The 17,781-nt window shown below is 48.4% G+C and overlaps 1 protein-coding gene across 3 annotated transcripts in view; it reads left to right on the top strand.

Moving 5' to 3' along the window:
* The first annotated feature begins 7,052 nt into the window (after positions 1 to 7,052).
* Positions 7,053 to 17,781, top strand: part of GRK3 (G protein-coupled receptor kinase 3) — a 78,312-nt gene continuing 67,583 nt past the window's right edge. For 2 of the 3 annotated variants that reach the window (XM_075110814.1, XM_075110813.1), the window contains exon 1: positions 7,053 to 7,458. In XM_075110814.1, the coding sequence (XP_074966915.1) occupies positions 7,346 to 7,458 (113 nt within the window). In that variant the 5' untranslated portion in view covers positions 7,053 to 7,345. The remainder of the gene's footprint in view (positions 7,459 to 17,781) is intronic. The other variant, XM_075110816.1, reaches the window with a different exon arrangement.

Below are 17,781 nucleotides of genomic sequence, written 5' to 3'. Positions count from 1 at the left end.
GCCCAGCCAGTGGATAAAGGGACTGGCTCACTGAAACTGTGCAGGCTGGGAATACAGAACACAAATGTGCTACAAAAGCACTGCTAGGAAAAAAGTGTCTGAGGTTGTGGGGGGTTACACGCCAGCAGGATCTGAATTGTAGCATTTCAGAGTTGTCCTATTCTGGTTCAAAAGCCAGGGTCCCCATTTATGACAGGTGTAGAATAGGATATTGTCTTGCAGCCCAGACAGTATGTGGCATGAGCCAGCAGTGCCCAGGTGGCCAAGGCAGCCACCAGCCCCCGGGCTTGTGTCAGCACTGGTGTGGCCAGCAGGAGCCGGGCAGGGATGGGGCCCCCGTGCTCGGCACTGGGGAGGCCCCACCTCGAATCCTGGGTTCAGTTTGGGGCCCCTCAGGACAAGAAGGACATTGAGGTGCTGGAGCGTGTCCAGAGAAGGGCAGCGGGGCTGGGGCAGGGTCTGGAGCACAAGTGTGCTGGGGAGCGGCTGAGGGGGCTGGGGGCGTTTAGCCTGGAGAAGAGGAGGCTGAGGGGAGCCCTTCTCGCTCTCTGCAGCTGCCTGAGAGGGGCTGGAGTGAGGGGGGGGCTGGTCTCTTCTCCCAAGTCACTAGCGATAGGACAAGAGAATATGGCCTCAAGCTGTGTCAGGGGAGGTTTACGTTGGATATTAGGGAAAATATCTTTACTGCAAGAGCGGTCAGGCATTGGCACAGGCTGCCCAGAGAGGTGGTGGAGTCACCATCCCTGGAGGTGTTCAAAAACCGTGTAGACGTGGCACTTTGGGACACAGTTTACGAGGCATGGTGGTGTTGGGTTGATGGTTGGACTTGATGACCCTAGAGGTCTTTTCCAACCTTAATAATTCTATGATTAGTAGCTGTTAGCCTGCTTTGGAAGAGGATTATTACTAGAATTAGTTCTGATGTACATGGACCATTCTTTGGGGGATAAAAAAATGAATTTGCAGAGGATCCTTTCTGGCTTGTTTTAATTCCCCACTGAATGGGCAGAACAAATCAGCATGCTTGTCACCCGTGTCCAGCTGTGCCCTGGAGTAAGGGTGCTCCCGAACGCCCAGCAGGATATGTGCGGTACAGGATGCTCAGAGCGGTGCTCGCTCTGCTTGGCAGCAGCAGAGACAGGCATGACAGATTCAGACGGTATTTTTTATTTCCTGCAGCCTCGCTTCATAATTTGGGCAAACATGATGTGTGTCTTTCCAGTCCAGTGTTGCACAGAAGCCACTTGTAAGAATCAAAAGCCCTCTGGGATGGAGCTTGGGCAGGATGGGTCCTTGTGTTGCTCACTGAACACACGTGGGCTGTTTGGCAAGCCCATGAAAGTCAGGCTGGAGGCTCCTACAGATGTTGTGGTGAGTTGGATCAGGCCCTCAGTAAATCCATCGTAAGCCATCAACTCCTGCACCAGGGTGCTCTGCGCCTTTGGGGAGCAAGCCTGCCTAAACCAGAGCGGCAGGAGGTCCAGCAAGGGCCAGATGTCTGGGGTGCCAGCAGTATTGGCCCACCAAAGCCAATGGAGCCCCATAAATCAACATCTGCTCAGGATTCCAGCCCCAGTTTCTATGAGATGATCTGTACTGGAGCATGTCCTGTGTGGCTGGCAATAAAATTAGCGATGGGCCAGAAGAATGCATTCTGATGTTGCCATCATCTGAATTAGATTCGCTATTTCTTCACCATTTATTTTGATAAAAAATACTGCTAAAATCATTTCAGTCAATTTCAAAGGAACACATATGTCCTCCTGGAGTATGAAGCCAAGCCAGGAGTCCAGCCAGGCACTGCCACTGCGAGAGCAGAGAGGACGAGATTTCTTGCCGTCCTCAGCGCAGCCTCCTCGACCTGCTGCTCCTGCGACAGACCATGAGATTCTTCTAAATGGCCCCTGCAGGACCATTTTGAAATTTAAAAAATCACAGAAGACTCTGTGAGCACACCTGGGGCACATCTGCCCAGCTCTTGGGCAGCTGTGGAGAAAATAGCATGCTTGGATAAGGAACTGGCAGCCTGGCAAGGCACAGACTGATGAAGGAGAGAGACCGCAAACAGGACATTTTTATGTGGCATGTCAGTTTAAGGAAATGTGGAGAGGAAAATGTCTGAAAAATGTTTTTATTATAGTGGTGAGAGAAACGGTGTGATGCAACTGCAAACTGAAGGACCCTTACCTCTCGTGCCTGCGTTTTCTCATGCAAGATTTAAGAAATTGCATGACTTTCAACTCCGGTCTTATCTCTATCCCCAGAGGACGTTATTATTACTAGTCAGACTACTCAAGTACAAATGCTTGATGTTGAATAATATTTTTGATAATTCAATTACCTTTTGGTTCCTAATTAAAACTTAGCCTCATCACCACGTCAGCTAGTTACAAAAAGGAATGTGATGATGATAAACTACCTTGAGTGCCTTACTGATCAGAAGTGGTTGAAGTACCTTCGTTAAGAGCATTCAGCAAAAAGCTTGAGGAATTTGCAGAGATGCAGAGGAGCCATTGTGCTTCTCCAGGAGGCCAGAGCCACAGTGCTCATTCCCCTCCTGAGATTGAGGGTGCCTAATGCAATGGCACTGCGAAGACAGTGGCTGTCTTCTGTAAAATTGCTCCTCTGGAATAGTCAGTGAATAAAGGCAGCAGCAGAAATGGCCATTAATGACTATTTGTTTTCCATATTGCTGCTTGCTGCTTATTAGCGTAGCATTAAGGAGATGGTATGCAACCTCAGTCTCAGTGCGGGTGCCGTAGAGGAATGTGCGTGTGCTTGGCCGGGATGTGCCTCTCGCCCGGCTCCGCAGCGTGTGGGTGAGGAGAGGGGCCAGAGCCACCCCAGAGCCCAGCACATCAGAGAACGCCGACAGGCAAAGGGGATAGCGTGGGGCTGTTTCCTTAGGACACCGGGCTAAAAACATCCTTCTCTGCCACGTCCCGCACGGTCGAGCGTGGGAGTGGTGACTCTCTGCACCTTCTTGTCTCCGCTGTAGGGTGCGATTGGGAAAATGCAGCTGAGGACTGACGTTGCCTAATTTTTGCTAAGAATAGTTTGCATTTATTTATCTCTTACTGTCCTCTGGGCACTTCAGTGTTCCTTACTAATGAATCCTCACACAACCTTATTAAGCAGGAGCTGATGCTCCTGTGCTTTACCTCCAGGTAACCCTGCAGTCAGAAGCTGATTTAAAACACCTTGGCGAGAGGAGCTCGGTGGAGGCAGCAAAATATAACTTCTCTGTTTGGCTATTACACAAACAAGCCATGGAGAGTCAGATCCCTTCGGGATCCATCGCCAATAAATGTATTATCCTCTACCAGCGCTGCTGAGGAGGAGCAAGGAACGCAGCAGGTTTCTGGCCGTTGGCTTGCTCTCTCTGTAGACAGCAGCATCCCGTGGAGGGAACTGAGCTAAACACTGCGTAATGCTCTTAATCTCAAACTATGTGCATTTCTGGTAATATATTAGAAATATTTAAAAAATAGCATTTTATAATCTTCTGTGTGAGCATTCCCCATAAGGGGTACATTATTAGCATTAGCCGTGCATAGCAGCAGAGATCTTATTTGTTATCAGATTTGCTACAGGTTCGAGGGCAGCAGGACAAATATAGCCTCTGTCCTGGTGTGCCGTTTTGCACCATTATCTCGATGGGATGGTGTTAGTATAGGGCACACTAATAAATCTACTTTAGACTCGGTACTCTCTGTAATATCATCTGTCATCCTGTGAAGCAGAGCAGTGCAAAATTAAACATTTAAATTTTATACAGATGGTAGGAGAATCTCACTCCTCAGAAGGAAGGAACACCAGCGAGGAGGCAGGGTTTCTTGGCTCTGCAATGGATGCACGCAAAACCCTGCGCTCAAGCCCAGACAGGCCTCAAGACACGTTTAAATTGATTGAACAGTATCAGTCAGCATTCACAGAAATGTCAGGAGATACTTAAATGCATTCAGAGCGTGTGCGAGTGTATCATATTCTGACCTCCTCTAACCCTGGCATCGATTAATTCAGGGTTTCCTTTACCTGGGGGAATACACACACAGGCACTGAGCACTGTTTATAAACACACACAAATACTACATACAAACACTGAAACCAACACGCAATGCATAAAACAACACATACAAAAAAAGCACATACGATACCCCACACACAATACAGACAAACACTAAACCCCGGACACAACCAAATGCTAAGGAAAGCTGCAGACTGGCACCCGGGGAATGGAACTTCCCTGCGGCGGGTGCTAGCACTACCTGTTCTGCCCCCTTCAGCTTTGGCTTCAGGAAAAAAAACAGGTTTGCTTCCACTCTGTAATTAAAAAAAAACGCCCATCCAAGTGACCTTCGAAACCTCTGAACATAAAACTGCAAAATGTGTGAGTTTTACATGCTGCTGGAGATAACAGTTAATAAACAGACCTCCCTTGCCCCTGTGCTGGTGCAGCACAGCTCCAGCTGGGTGTAAGAAGGGAAGTCTGAACTCTGCTAGCCAGCAGCGTGCCCACCTCGCCGGCGTCGGGGTCATGCCACCACCTCTGACTGCATTGCAACCACAGGTGTTAAACAAATGGTGAAGAAAACACGTTTTTGTTCTAAGCCGCCACTGTTTTGGTTCTAGCGGCTATGCCGCGCCAGCTAGCAATCATGGAAACACAAAAGCAGAAAGAAAACAAGTTTCTTGACTGGGTTTCTGTATTAGCCATCACCAAACATGACTTCCTAGAAATTGTTGTCAAGAATGCTTTTGAAGTGTACATTACAATAATATCCAGATAATAATGGCGAAAACGTGGCAAAGGAATAAAAACGAGAGCATTATGCATCCTAAGTGGCATTTTCTTGGCCATTATTGCAATCATCGTTGCTGTAAAGTCATTGAAATATTTTAGAAACGAAGGGCCTTCTCTGCCGAGGCAGCGCGAGGAGGGCAGTAATGGGTTTCTGTTTGCTTTCTCCTCCCTCCGTGCGGTTGCATCGTGATGGTGGTGTTTAGCAACACTATCAGGTCAGCGCTGACAGCCTCCCTGCACTGCTGTTGCTTCTTCCGTACGTTCGCGTTTCAGGAAATGAAAACCAGTTCTCTCCATGGAAATATGTGGGAGTAGTGAGGGACAGAGGGGCTGCAGGAGCTGCAACTCCGCCAGCCCCTTGGAAGAGCCAGAAAAATGCACGTGTCCGCTCACGTAACCAGCCTACGGATGCAGTAAGGGTGACAAATGTTTACTCCTGGTTCAACAAATGAGAATATTCCCTATAACAGTGGAGCCAAACAGTTTTGGACCCATCATTAGGCAACACCTGCCTTTCTCACCAAAACTCAAACATTTTAAAACTCTAAAATGATTCCACAGGTGAGGGGCAGACCATGGTTTTTGCCTTAGCCAGTAGATTAGTGTGCCACAGCACAGGGCATCATGTATACTTACGTATTTACAACTAATTAAACAATAGTACTGCAAGTCTTGATGAGAGTGCACAGCTGTATGTGCCTGGACGGCTTCGCAGACAGCGACGGGACCCCTCCCGTGCGGAGGACTGAGCAGGACTGCTCTGCCAGGCTGGGGGAGAGGTGCCGCGGAAAGCATCCGAAGTCACCGCGCCCAGCAGTAATCACTGCCCCAGGCCCTCCTCTGCCCCTTTCCACTGCTCCCTTGAACACCCCAAGCCTCAGCACTGCTCTGTGGTGATCAGGAGCTCCACTGGTGGAGGAGAAACCTTCCCCAACGGATTTGTCCTGGTGAAAAGCGTTCGTTTAAATTAACATTTTCAACAAAAAGCAGCTTCTCAGACGGTTCATAATGAGCCACACCGTGAAATCCTCCCAGCTGTATACTCCACCTAGCTTTAATCAGATCATTAACTTTCACAAAGATGTAGGAAGGAGGAGTGGCGGCACTTGAAAAGAGCTCAAAACAAGCTGAGTTTTAAACTTCAGACTTGTCATTGACTTACCCTTTCATTGAGCCAATTATTTATGACATATTTGATGAAATTCAGAAAAGAAAGTTGAAATCTGCATATCTGCTTGGCTGCAATAGAGCTACTACTACATTTTAAGGCAGCAATAAGAGCGAGGAGCTCTGCACGGAGGAGCCCCTCGGTGCCCGAGGACGCGCGGGAGCGCCCAGACGGCACTGGCACGGCCTGCCCTTCCGTTCCACCGCGCGGCCTCGTTTTGCACCGTTGCCACCGAAGAGTTTCCGTGAGCAGTAAGGGGGTTTCATACAGATGCATTTATTTGTACCCAGTTTTCCTCATGCACATCGTGTTTCCATACACTACGAGGGAAATACTTTGGAAGACACGCGTGGCTCTGGGCGCTGAGGCTCGCTCGCGGGCAGGCCGTCGCGCTCCTCGGCTCCGCGTGGCCGGCGGCACCGCGCACACGTGCTGCGCCACGCCGGATTTGGCTTTCGCGTCCCCCCTTGCTGTCAGCGGGGTTGACGTGAGGGTGTCCCGCGGAGCACCCGCACCCCCAAACCACGTCCTGAGATCAATAAACAACGCGGACCCTGCGCTTGCTTCCTTGGTTGCCCAAGATACATAAACCCATAGCGGCGGGGGTTCGGATCGCTGCCTGCCCGGGGTCAGCGGGCTGCCCCCTCCCGCCCTCAGCTGCGGCGGGGGGGGGGGGCGATGCCGCCAGTCTGCCGGCGCCCCTCGGGGCCGGGCGGACCCCGCCGCCGGCGGCCGCCCCCTCCCCGGGATCCCCGCGGGTGTCCCCTGCAGCCCCCGGCCCCCCCCAGCTCCGGCGCCGCCGGCCGCCGCCGCCGAATCCAGGTCCGGATTTTTGCAGGCGCCGCCGCGCCGCAGCCCCTAACGCCGCGCCGCCGCCGCCACCGGGCAGCTCCTGCGGCCGCGCCGCCCGCCCATGGCCGCCGAGCCCCGCGGGCGCACTCGGACCTGCCCGCCCGGCGCCGCGGGGGCCATGGGCCCGGCGGGGGCGGGCGAGCGCTGAGCGGGGGGCGCTGCGGCCCGGCCCGGCGCGGCGGGGGCGGCGCACGGCCGCGGGGGGAGGGAGGGAGGGAGGACGGGGGGGGTTTCCCGCCCGCCCGCCGCGGCGGCCGCGGGCTGAGGGCGCGCAGGGCCGGCGGCGAGACCCGGGCGCGGAGGGCGGGGAGGCGGCCGCTGCCCCCCCCCGCGCTCTCTCTCTCACACACGCACACCCCCACCCCGCATACCCGCACCCGGGAGGCGCTCGGCGGCACCGGCGGAGGGGGAGCCGCCGCCGCCCGCCTCGTCTGCCCGCCCGCCCGCCGCCAACCCCCCGCCTCGGGGGCGGCTGCCCCCGGCGGAGCCTCCATCTGCAGCCCGGCGGCGGGAGCGGGAACATGGCGGACCTGGAGGCGGTGCTGGCCGATGTCAGCTACCTGATGGCGATGGAGAAGAGCAAGAGCACCCCGGCGGCCAGGGCCAGCAAGAAGATCACCCTGCCCGAGCCCAGGTACCGCCCGGCCCGGGGTGGGGTGGGGGGCCGGGACCCCCTGCCCGGCCCCGGTCTCTCCGCTCCCGGCACCGCGGTGCTGGACATAACGGTCCGGTGGCGGCGGGCCCTCCCGCCGTGCCCGGGCACCCCGCGGCCTCCGGCGGGTGCGGGCGGGTCGGGGCGCAGCGCCCGGGGCAGGTAGTGGGGGTCGGGTTTGGATGCGTTTATTTGAAACAACTTCTGCGGGCGTCTCTCGGTGGGTCAAGATGTGGAGAAGCCCGCTTCTCCCGGGGAAAAAAGAAAAACCCACGGTTCGGGTGTTTATTTGATCCTGAACTTGATGCTTCATCCAGTGGGTGAGAAATTCTTCAAGTGGTGAGCAAAATAAAATGGTAAAACCAAACGGAATCATTCTCAACTGTTTTATTCTGCAGAGCTGTTTTTTTGGCGATGCTTCATGAGGTTTGACAACAGAGCAGGGAGATGCAGGGAGGGAGGACGGACTTGGGGGAGAGGTTTTCTCTTAGCAAGCAGCTCACGGAGCAGAGGTGCTGTACAGCAATGAACTAGTGCAGGTCTGGGTCTTGCTGTCGGCTTCCACAGGTCTCATGGGTGAGCAGACGAGGCTGAGGTAATTTTCCTGGGGTTTGGTGGTAAAAGCAGCTTTTCTTCTGAACGACAGTCCCTGATTATGCATGTGTTATAAAACCGCTTACTTATTTATTGCCGAAATGAAAAGTAAGCTTCCCTTCTCTTTCATGGCTCTGTGTATATGTATTTAAAATGAAGATTTAGCCAGCAAACAAAATATTGCAACAGAAAAAAATCTGAACCAAAATTTACTGCAAAATGTATAGGCACTTTGCAAGCCTGCTGGTGGCCTAGCCTAGCTGTCTACCGTGAACGAGAGATCACTGAAGCCCTCTTCTCACTTGTTCTCTCGTTTCTCTGCCTTTCTGCTTGAATTCTGGGTAGCGCAGTGAGGCTGCAGAGCCGGGGGAGGTGAGGGGCACGGGGGTGCCCAGCCCACGTTAATCCCCCTTGCAGATGCAATGATACCTCAGATAAAGAACTTTGGCAGTCGGTTTTTAAGGTCCAGTTGAAGGCGGCTTTCTGGGGAGAGAAGGTGCCCGTTTTTCCTCCTGGAATGTGTAAATGCTTATAGAAATGATATCCATAGAATTGAGCCTACACTGTTAACCCGAGGTGCGGCGTGCCTGGCTGGGAGTGCTGGTAGCTTTTACATTTGTCAGTGCTTAGGTTATGTCTGTTGCTGTCCTTAGTGATGTGCCGCGGTGCTCCCTGTTTGCAGCGGGGACTTGACCCCCCCGGGGTGGGGTGAAAGGTGGGGGTGTGGAGGGTGTGCAGGGGAGGAGTCCTTCCAACACCGTGAGAAATAACAGCACTGTGGGTGTTTGTGGGGAGGCTCGAGAGCTGGTACTTCGACCGACGTCCCCTTGTGCAAAGCAGGGCACGAGCCTCGTAGCACGGCATGAGGCCCGAAGAACCTGCAGCGTACTGCACAACTTCTCCAGGATTTGCATTTTGTGGATGTTTGGTAGTTTACCTGAGCTCGGAGAGATGGTTCACCATGCTCGGCTCTGCAGGGTAGGAAACGGCAGCTGGGTGCAAGAGGAAGTTTCTCAGAGTAGGAGGAAAGGTGAAGGGTTAGGTGGCTGAAATGCCTCGTTCCTAGAGCTGCATGTGGAAGAACCTGTTTACAGATTACATGAAATATTAAAGGGAAAAGGTTGTTTGCCATCCCCCCCGGACTGTCATGCTCTGAAGGTGAGAGGCCTTAAGCGAGGGAGAGGTTTGCAGCTGTAAGCGGTGCTGGGGTGCTGTGGGACAGGGGATGTGTAAGACAGCTCAGGAGATGAATGAGAGGAAGCGTGGACATAAATGAGAACAGAGACTTACCTAAGGCTGGGACCACAAACGGTTCTAGATTGCTTGAAATGACTGAACGTCTCAGCTTCTAACTGAAACCAGGGATTTCCTCATACAGTAGGAAACTGTGACCGTTATTCTGGTGTCAGATGTCTTCGTGCTGGTTTCTGGTTGGTTTTTTTTGATCCCTCTCATTAAAACAGACATGGTGTGTTGGGTATGCTTAAATATTTGGTATTACTGGCAAAGTGATTCATTTAAAAATTATAGAAGTCGGCTGGTTAAATGCAGGTTGATGTAACAACAATAAAAAAAGAGAATATGACAACGAAGGCCTCTCTTATGAGTTTGAAATCAAACAATTTTTCCGAATATTTTTTTTAATTTCCCTGTGTGTGTGAGAGCAGCTCCTTGGAGGAGCGTGAGCACAGCTTTGTAACGCCGGGCTGTGAGCAGCCGTTGTCACGTTCAGCTCCTGGCTGTCACTGGGATGGATAGCAGGAAGGTCACTGGAATATCACATCCACGCTTGAAAATAAATGGCTCAGCCTTACTGCAGTGCTCTCCTCACAGGAATGCGTTCGGTGTCGGTTTATCTCTGGCGGGCAACCACTGCCCAGCGACGGCGTCCTGTGCTGCTGACGTTATCTCCCCAAGAAATGTTACAAAGGTTTTACCCCACCCCATTTACAGTTTGTGTTTTTGCTGGAGCCTGGTACACCTGTTGGGGTTTTATCTTTCTGAGATAAGACTGATACTAAATGAAGTCACCGAGTTTACTGTAATGCAAATTTGAGGGGGCTTCCTGTTTACAAGGAAATAGCTGTAGTGCAGGCAGAATAAATTCCAAGGCTGCAGGCCAAGGCTTAGCAGCAAATAAACTATGAGGGTGAAGAGTTTATTGGCCGTGGGGCTGATTATTGTTGAGTTTACATGAAGCATCCTCAGACTGTTTTTGTACCGAAATCGTCAAATATCACAGTTTGGGAAGAAAGAGGACAGAAAACGCTAATGAGATGAGAGTGCCTGAGGAAGAGGCTTAGTGTGGTTTTGATTTTTTTTTTTTTTTTTAAAAAACACCAAAACAAAACAACCCTTTTTCCATCCTCTGTCGTCTGCTTTTCCTTCCCTTCTGCATTTCCTCCTTTCATTCCGAAGAGCCTTGCCAAGACCTTGGAAAGCTACGGTACCTTTTGGTTTTACATTGTTTCTCAAAATCCTGTTTTGTGGGTAGATTCACATGGGTGGACAGGAGGGCTGTCAAAGGCAGAATGACCTGCAGAAACGGGACCTAAAATAGAAAAGAAGACATACATATTGAAATATGAGCAAACATGAAACCTTAACCTTCTTCTACAGAATTACCATAAAATCTTTTAAGTTAGGGGGGTAAGGAGTAAATTAACTGCACTCTTAATTTTTTAGGCTAGTCAGCAGACTTCTGAAGTTTTCCCCTTTTCCATGTAAATTTTAGACTTCCCTTATTTTGGTCAAAGGGGGTAGAAGAACACTGTGTAACAGCTCTTTTTATTTGCCAGCAACTGCTTCTGTTTTGCGTAAAGGATTTGCATAATGTGAAGTTGAGAAAAATAGACCAGGAAATCAGGTAACTGGAAGCAAAGAGGATGCAGGGCTTGCAGAGGGCTTGCATACAGCACTGCTGTCCTCACGCTGGCTGCGGCCGTCCTCACCAGGAAAGTTAACATTAAAGCTTCCTTACTATAAACATCACGTAAGCTTAGGGTGCTTTTGGTGTACAAATACCAAGGGCATGGTAACAAAACATAGCATGCATTTGTCCAGGCTTCTCTCCTGCTTCTCTTGCTGCAGTCATGGATGTTTCTCATCTCATCTTTCCTCTTCTAAGCTGCTTATTTCAGCAATTGCCTCCCTTTCAAGTTAATTCTTATTTTTCTCCCAACCTTTTTCTTTGGTTTCCTTCCTTCCTCTGAATCCTACCCCTCTTGGGGTAAAAATGGTGTGTTGCAGTCACTTATTTCTTAAAAGTCAGACTTTCAACATGACATTTTTCCTCAGTTATCTTCCCATCTTCACTTGACCTCTGGAGATGAAGACTAACTCACTGGCATCCCATCTGCTTCTCGCCGGGACAGTTTAGTCTGTGATGTGCTCTTTGCTTTCTTACCTGGCATTCAAACTAACTTGTTTAAAACTCTAATTGAGGTTCATTGGTTGCTTTTTCTTTTCCAGTTCCATCCTGAGCTATTTGTGATTTGCTTTCTTCCTGTTACGGTGCTGCATATTGGCGAAACCCAAGCGCTGTGTCCCGCTAGGAGTTAAGCATCGTTAGTCTATTGTGTATTGCTTCTGCTTTTTCAATTTTGTTCTCTTGGCATTACTCTTCTCTCTGTCTGAATTTCAGTTGTTTCTTTGATGTGTCCTTCAGTGTGTTCATGTACCTCTTGAAACTTCTGTAACATCTCTTAAGTTACAGGCTCTGTCTCTCTGCTGTCAGTCTTGGTTAGTTTGACAGTATTTTCTCTGGCTTTGTTTAACGCCTTCTTGTTGTGCTTATCCATTTAGAGTGCGGTCTCGAAGAGAATCTTCCTGAAAATTGTACACATAATTTTTGTATTTGTTGCTATTACGCTTGTGTCATCCCTTTGCATCTTTCTGGGTGGTTCTTTGTCCCTGTGGCTTCAAGCATACTGTTCCATTTTGGGCTTCTGCAGGTAGCGCTTAAGTCACTGAACATCTCTTGCTTGATGCCACGGTATTGAAAACTATTTTAGCTGGCTGGTGCTGCCAGCTCCCGTTGTTCCTCTACTACTTGCTTTGGTCCGTGCTCTTTGTTGCCATCAGGTCTACAAAACTCCTCCTCTAAATCCCTCATTAAAACACTCTTTTGTTATGAAGCTTATGAAGTTTCTGATTAATCTGCCAGTGCTGGCTGTGTTGGCGCAGTGTTTGTCATGTTTACTGATGGTGTTTCCTGTCTGCCTCTAGCCATTTGCATTCGCTTGTCTCCGATGGCAAGTGTGGGACCTGGAGTGCCTTTTTGTGGTGTTGGCCCACGGCACAGCACAGCAGGGACTAAGTGTCTCATCGGTGATGTTAATACCAAACCCCCCTACTTTATACGTGGTTTCTTTGGAGAATGTAGTGGCTGCAGGAAGCCTGGTGCTATATTACACTTCTTCCTCACTATCTGAAGGCACATGGTAGAAACCTTCAAAAGTACTGTTTTCAGAAAAAAAGTAGGCCCAGGTTTTTCAAAGGCATGTGCATTTACTGAGCTTGGCACAGAAATGGTGCCAGTGAATGCAAAATTAAATAGGAGGTGATATGAAGGATTAGGGATCTAATGGTTAATTCAGATGAATTTGTGTTACGGTAACTTTAGCTCTGTGAGGCAGTGGTGCTTTATTGAAGCTTGTTCCATCTGTTTGTAGCAATTATGACTGTAAATTTTTTTAGTAGAACTTCTTAAGCTTGGCTGTCTAAAATTTCAAAACACTTTAGGTTTTTGTTTGACATTTACAATTTTTTTTTAGTGTCAAGCAAGATTGTTTCTTGGTATTTTTTTACCATTTCCAGTACTTACTAAAAATAGAACTGAAAATTTTGAAGAAAATGAAAACCAGCATGCAGGATACTCAAACTGTTCAGAATGGTTTCATTGACATGTAATTTGTGAAACTACAGAAGGAAAAAGGGTTCTAGATGAAATGGTTTTATAAACTAATTTATTACTTCGCAGCTATATGGTATTGCACTGTTTGAGCTGAATGTTGAAGCAAAGAGTAAAGGAAGTAAAGCTTGGTGAGGGCTAAAGCTGGCTGAATATGTGGTGTATGCCAGGCAAGTATTGTGAGTGCTGTAGGTGAACCTGAAGTATGTGTGTGTAGGAGGCAAGCAGTGAGGATTTGTACTTTTCAAGGTCAGAGTGTCCCCGTTAAACGGAGCATCTCATAGTTCACTGGGCATTTTCATGAAGCAGGCAGTAAACTACTTCAATGGATGCATTCCATGTTCCTGTGCTCCGAAAGCATTGCCATCTAGTAGGTGCAACTGATATTTCCGAGATGGTAAATGTCTTCTCGTTTCAGTGAGAAAGCAGAGCATCTGCCCATTTTCGAAGTGCTAAAAATACCTGTGAGAGCACTTTTGAGACACTTGAGCGTGCCTTTTGCCCCCGGCCCCCAGGCAGAGGTGCAGTTCTGCTGCTCAGCTGGTTACCCAGGGAGCCGCGAGAGCGCACTGCGCTTGCCCATCATGCTTGTGTCGTCTCCTAGACTATCCCTCTGTTTTTTTTATTTTCTCACTTCCAGTATTAAATTATTATCGGCCATTGTGGTCAAGAAAGCCATTGTTCATTTAGTTTAGTCCAATTCATAGAAAAGTGTATGTTTCAAAGGTTAGTTTACATGTTCAGGAATGATGAAGTATGTGGACTGAAGCTTATCTTATATCTCACATCTTGCATCGCTTGGGTGAAAAGGCATGCTTGAATATTCATATGGTAACTGTTTGAGGAGGGGGGGAAATAACTTGTTTTTTTCTGAACTAGCATTACAAGAAGGACTGAACATTTGTGTTTTTATTGTGGAATAGCTTAGTCCTGCTCAGGGTGAGCATAGATGACAGTAGTTAAATTTTGTTTAGAAATTCAGCCTCCTAACTTTGCTGTCAGTAGAAGTGTGTGGTTGAGAAAGTAGTAAAAAGATGGCTTCCTCAAAATAGTGTACATAAGGCAGGCTGGGGCTGCTAACAAAGTGTACATGCTTTTTATCTCGAGTTAGCTTTGTAGTACAGTGCTTCCTTAGCAGGAAAAATGTAAGCTTTAGGGATGGATATGGACCATCAGTGTAGGACACTGTAGAGAAGGGCTCCTGATTGCCGTGGGTGCTTCTCTTCAAACCAGTTGGGTGTTCTCTCACTTGGGAATTCAGGTTGTTATTTATTGTAATTTAAGTGTCTGATACCTTAAAAAAAAGCCAGGCCTATACAGAAGAGCATGGGAAGACGAAGGTGTCATTGCAAAGCTCTTGCAGCTTTAATAGACAAGAAATAAGAGTCTGGAAGAAGGACGCTGTTACCTGTATTGTACAGATCAGGAGCTAAGTCAATGAGAAAATAAATGACGTACCTTTGTTCATGCACAGGACGTTTGGTAGATACAGGGGTTGAAGTTAGGTTTTCTGAGCTTCAGATAAGCAGTGGAGGCCCTGGACTGTCCCAGCTCCCGGGCATACGTTACTTGAAGCGTGTCTGGGCAGAGGAAAGAGAGATCTGGCCTTAAGAGAGATGTTCCAATTAGTTCTCCTGGGGGATGCTATAAGGCTGAAGCTTATGTTTTGAAACATAGACCTTCCCTTGGGCATTGTTACCTTAATTAAGAAGAAAGGTAAATGAGAGCGGTCTGGAAACAGATCAGTGTGCGGACTTCTGTTACTGTGCTAAGAACAGAGGGATGTTTCTAGGGATGTTTTGAGGGAAAGCTTCCATAATGTGATGTTGCATTGTAGGTGTAACGCATCTGTGTGATCCTGTGCGGAGCCGGGTAGCCGCCGCCTGGTGCGGACGGGCTGCAGGTGCTGCTGCTGGGACTTGCCTGGAGCAGCGGCCAGGGCTGGGTGCATCACAGAATGCAGTTCATAGCATGGTTTGGGTTGGAAGGGACCGTTAGAGGTCATCTTGTCCAACCCCCTTGTGGCAAGCAGGGACAACTTTAACTAGATCAGGTTGCTCGGAGCCCTGCCTAACGTGACCTTGAATGTTTCCAGGGATGGGGCCTCCACAATCTCTCTGGGCAACCTGTTCCAGCACTTCACCACCCTCATTGTAAAGATTTTTTTCCTTCTATTCAGTCTAAATCTACCCTCCTTTAGTTTAAAACCATCACCCCTTGTCCTGTCAGAACCTAAAGAGGTCACCCCCATCCTTCCTGTAGTCCCCCTTTAAGTACTGGAAGGCCACAGTAAGGTCTCACCGCAGCCTTCTCTTCTCCAGGCTGAACAACCCCAACTCTGTCAGCCTGTAGTCGCAGGAGAGGTGCTGCAGCCCTCGGATCATTTTTGTGGGCTCCTCTTGACCTGCTCCAACAGGTCTATGTCCTTCCTTTGTGCATCAACTGGAGAGAGTTTGGCTGAGCTGTGGCACACGGAGCACGCTTGGTGTTTCTAGTGGGAGATATGTACAGGCAGACTTGTCTTTTCAGTAAAATTAATAAACCTCATAGCTATTAATCCTTTTGTAGATCTGATGGCTTTGCAGTGCCTGGACCCTCCATGTGAAATATTTTCAGCAAAATGCTGGAACTATAACATCAGGAAATGAATGTATGCAGCTCTTGGTTTCTGTTCTGGTGAAATCATGTGGAATGGCCTGGTTTAATCTTCTTACCAGTAATAGCATTTTTTTTGGTAATTAGTAAAATTAAAAAAGAACCTATCAGGAGCCGTCATGTCCAGGTGCATAAAGCAAATCACATAATTAACTGAACTAAATTGATGTAGCAGTTTCTAGCTTTAGAAAAGGCAGCTGTTTTCCACAGAAAGAGCTTCACCCCATGCTTACTAGTTTCTCCAAGAAAATAATTCCAATACTGAACAAACATGTATATAAATATGCCTTGCATAAATAAATAAAAATTTCTGAGACTGTTAGGAGAAACCACTTCCATATAGAAACCCCACAGCCCCCTTCCAGTGTGCCAGGAATTTGTCCTGTCAGCATGTGTCATGTCCCATTGAGAAGGGAACTGGGGAAAAGGCAGATTTCTCAGGAGCTGGTAGAGCTGTGCAAATCAAAGCCTTCATTAAATGCCAACAGAAGATCCGTCCAGCTGAGGCAGCGTGTTTGCAATACACCGCACCAGACAAGCACCAGCTGCACGGCGACCTCCCCGCACTGCGCTGCAGCCTTGGGGGACTCCGCGGGGATGCACGTTGCAGAGGCTCTGTATGGAGCTGGGGATGGATGGGTGCTCGTCACCCACAAGGGGCTGCTACCTCTGCTTAAGGTACGATTGAGAAAAGAGCTCCCAGGAGCTCCTCGTTCTTCCAGAAAATTAAAAAACACTGGGGAACCCAATAAAATACTCAGTGCTTCAAGCCTTAGGGGAAGAGACCCCCCCCTCCCAAGGCGCTGAGCGCAGAATTCAGCCTCCACATGACAGCTCTGTGGATGCTACTTGGCTGCTATTCTATTTATTACATTTCTGTCTTAATTTCAGAAGGGGAAGCAAGCTCTGTGAAATACAAGTCTTTGCTAAGCTGAACTTTAAATGAAGACGAAACATGGGTAGGCGTTTTACTCTTGAGGCCCTAAGTGTCTGGTGAAACAAGCCTGGCTGCACCATCAGCAGACCTGCTTGGGAAGGAGTTTGGTTCGGGCAGCTGCTGGCTACCCTTTAGCATTTGGCCTTTCCTGGCTTTGATTCCCAGCCCTCGGTGGGCTGTAAGGATAGCTGCGGTAGTGCCTCTGAGGTGACTTTCAGTTCTGAGCTTTGTCATATTTTGCTGTTTTTCTTAAGACTCCAGCCTGGCTTCCCGATGTCCTCCCTATCACATTCTGTTCATTTTCACATTTAAGCGATTCTGTGTCTCTGTATCAATCGTCTGATTTTTAAATTTTTTTTTTAAATAATTTTTACCCCAGATTTTCTCGGTCTTCTTTCCAAATTGTTCCAATGATCATGGTTACTTCATTCAGATCTCCCTTACTTCTGGGACCTTAAAATAACTGCCAGGTTAGAATGCACAATGAGGAGCAAAACACCAATTAAGACAATTTTACACTTCTTTTTTAGTTTTGCTTCAGGAGAATTGCTGCTGCGGTGTTTGGGATGCAAGGCTCTGGAGGGATGCCTGCCTGTTCAAAGGGGATAGTTTCCTCTGGGGGATAAAAAAATACAGGAACATTTCTGTAGTTTTCACTTGTTGTTTAAAAGAGTTCTGAGAAGATCTGATTCTTAGGCCAAATAATTCTTCAGAGTTTCACTTTTGATCAGTCCTGCACTACTAAACCTTTTAGATGCACTTTTATAAAGAAAAAAACGTTTTGGCTGTAATGGCTCTGTGCCATTCTGCCACTGCTTTGAATTGTACTTGTTGACCCTGTCACACTTCCAGTTCAAAGGCCTTTGGGGCAGGATCGTTGGTCCAGTTTTAGCAACTTTATGATGGATTTGGATAGTGCAAATAAACATTTAGGTCTCTGCAAAACTGCATCCTGAGACTATAAATGAATAAATAGATCACAGGCGAACGTAGCATGCTTCAGTCAATGTTGGCCATAGTTCTTGGTAGCTCAGTTAATGTTTATACTTGCATGCTACTTTTAAAGATAGTTCTAAACATATTATAGATACGGAAAGATTAAAAAGTTTGGCATGTCTTGAGTAATTTTGTATTTGTTTTTTTAAAAAATTATGATTGATGAAATTACTTAATTGCAGTAGGAGCAAGGAGATACGATTTTGCTCCA

Source organism: Phalacrocorax aristotelis, chromosome 15 (genome assembly GCF_949628215.1).
Source record: "Phalacrocorax aristotelis chromosome 15, bGulAri2.1, whole genome shotgun sequence".
Taxonomy (NCBI): domain Eukaryota; kingdom Metazoa; phylum Chordata; class Aves; order Suliformes; family Phalacrocoracidae; genus Phalacrocorax; species Phalacrocorax aristotelis.
Note: the sequence above shows the minus strand (reverse complement) of the source record. Positions and strands in the feature narration are given on the sequence as shown.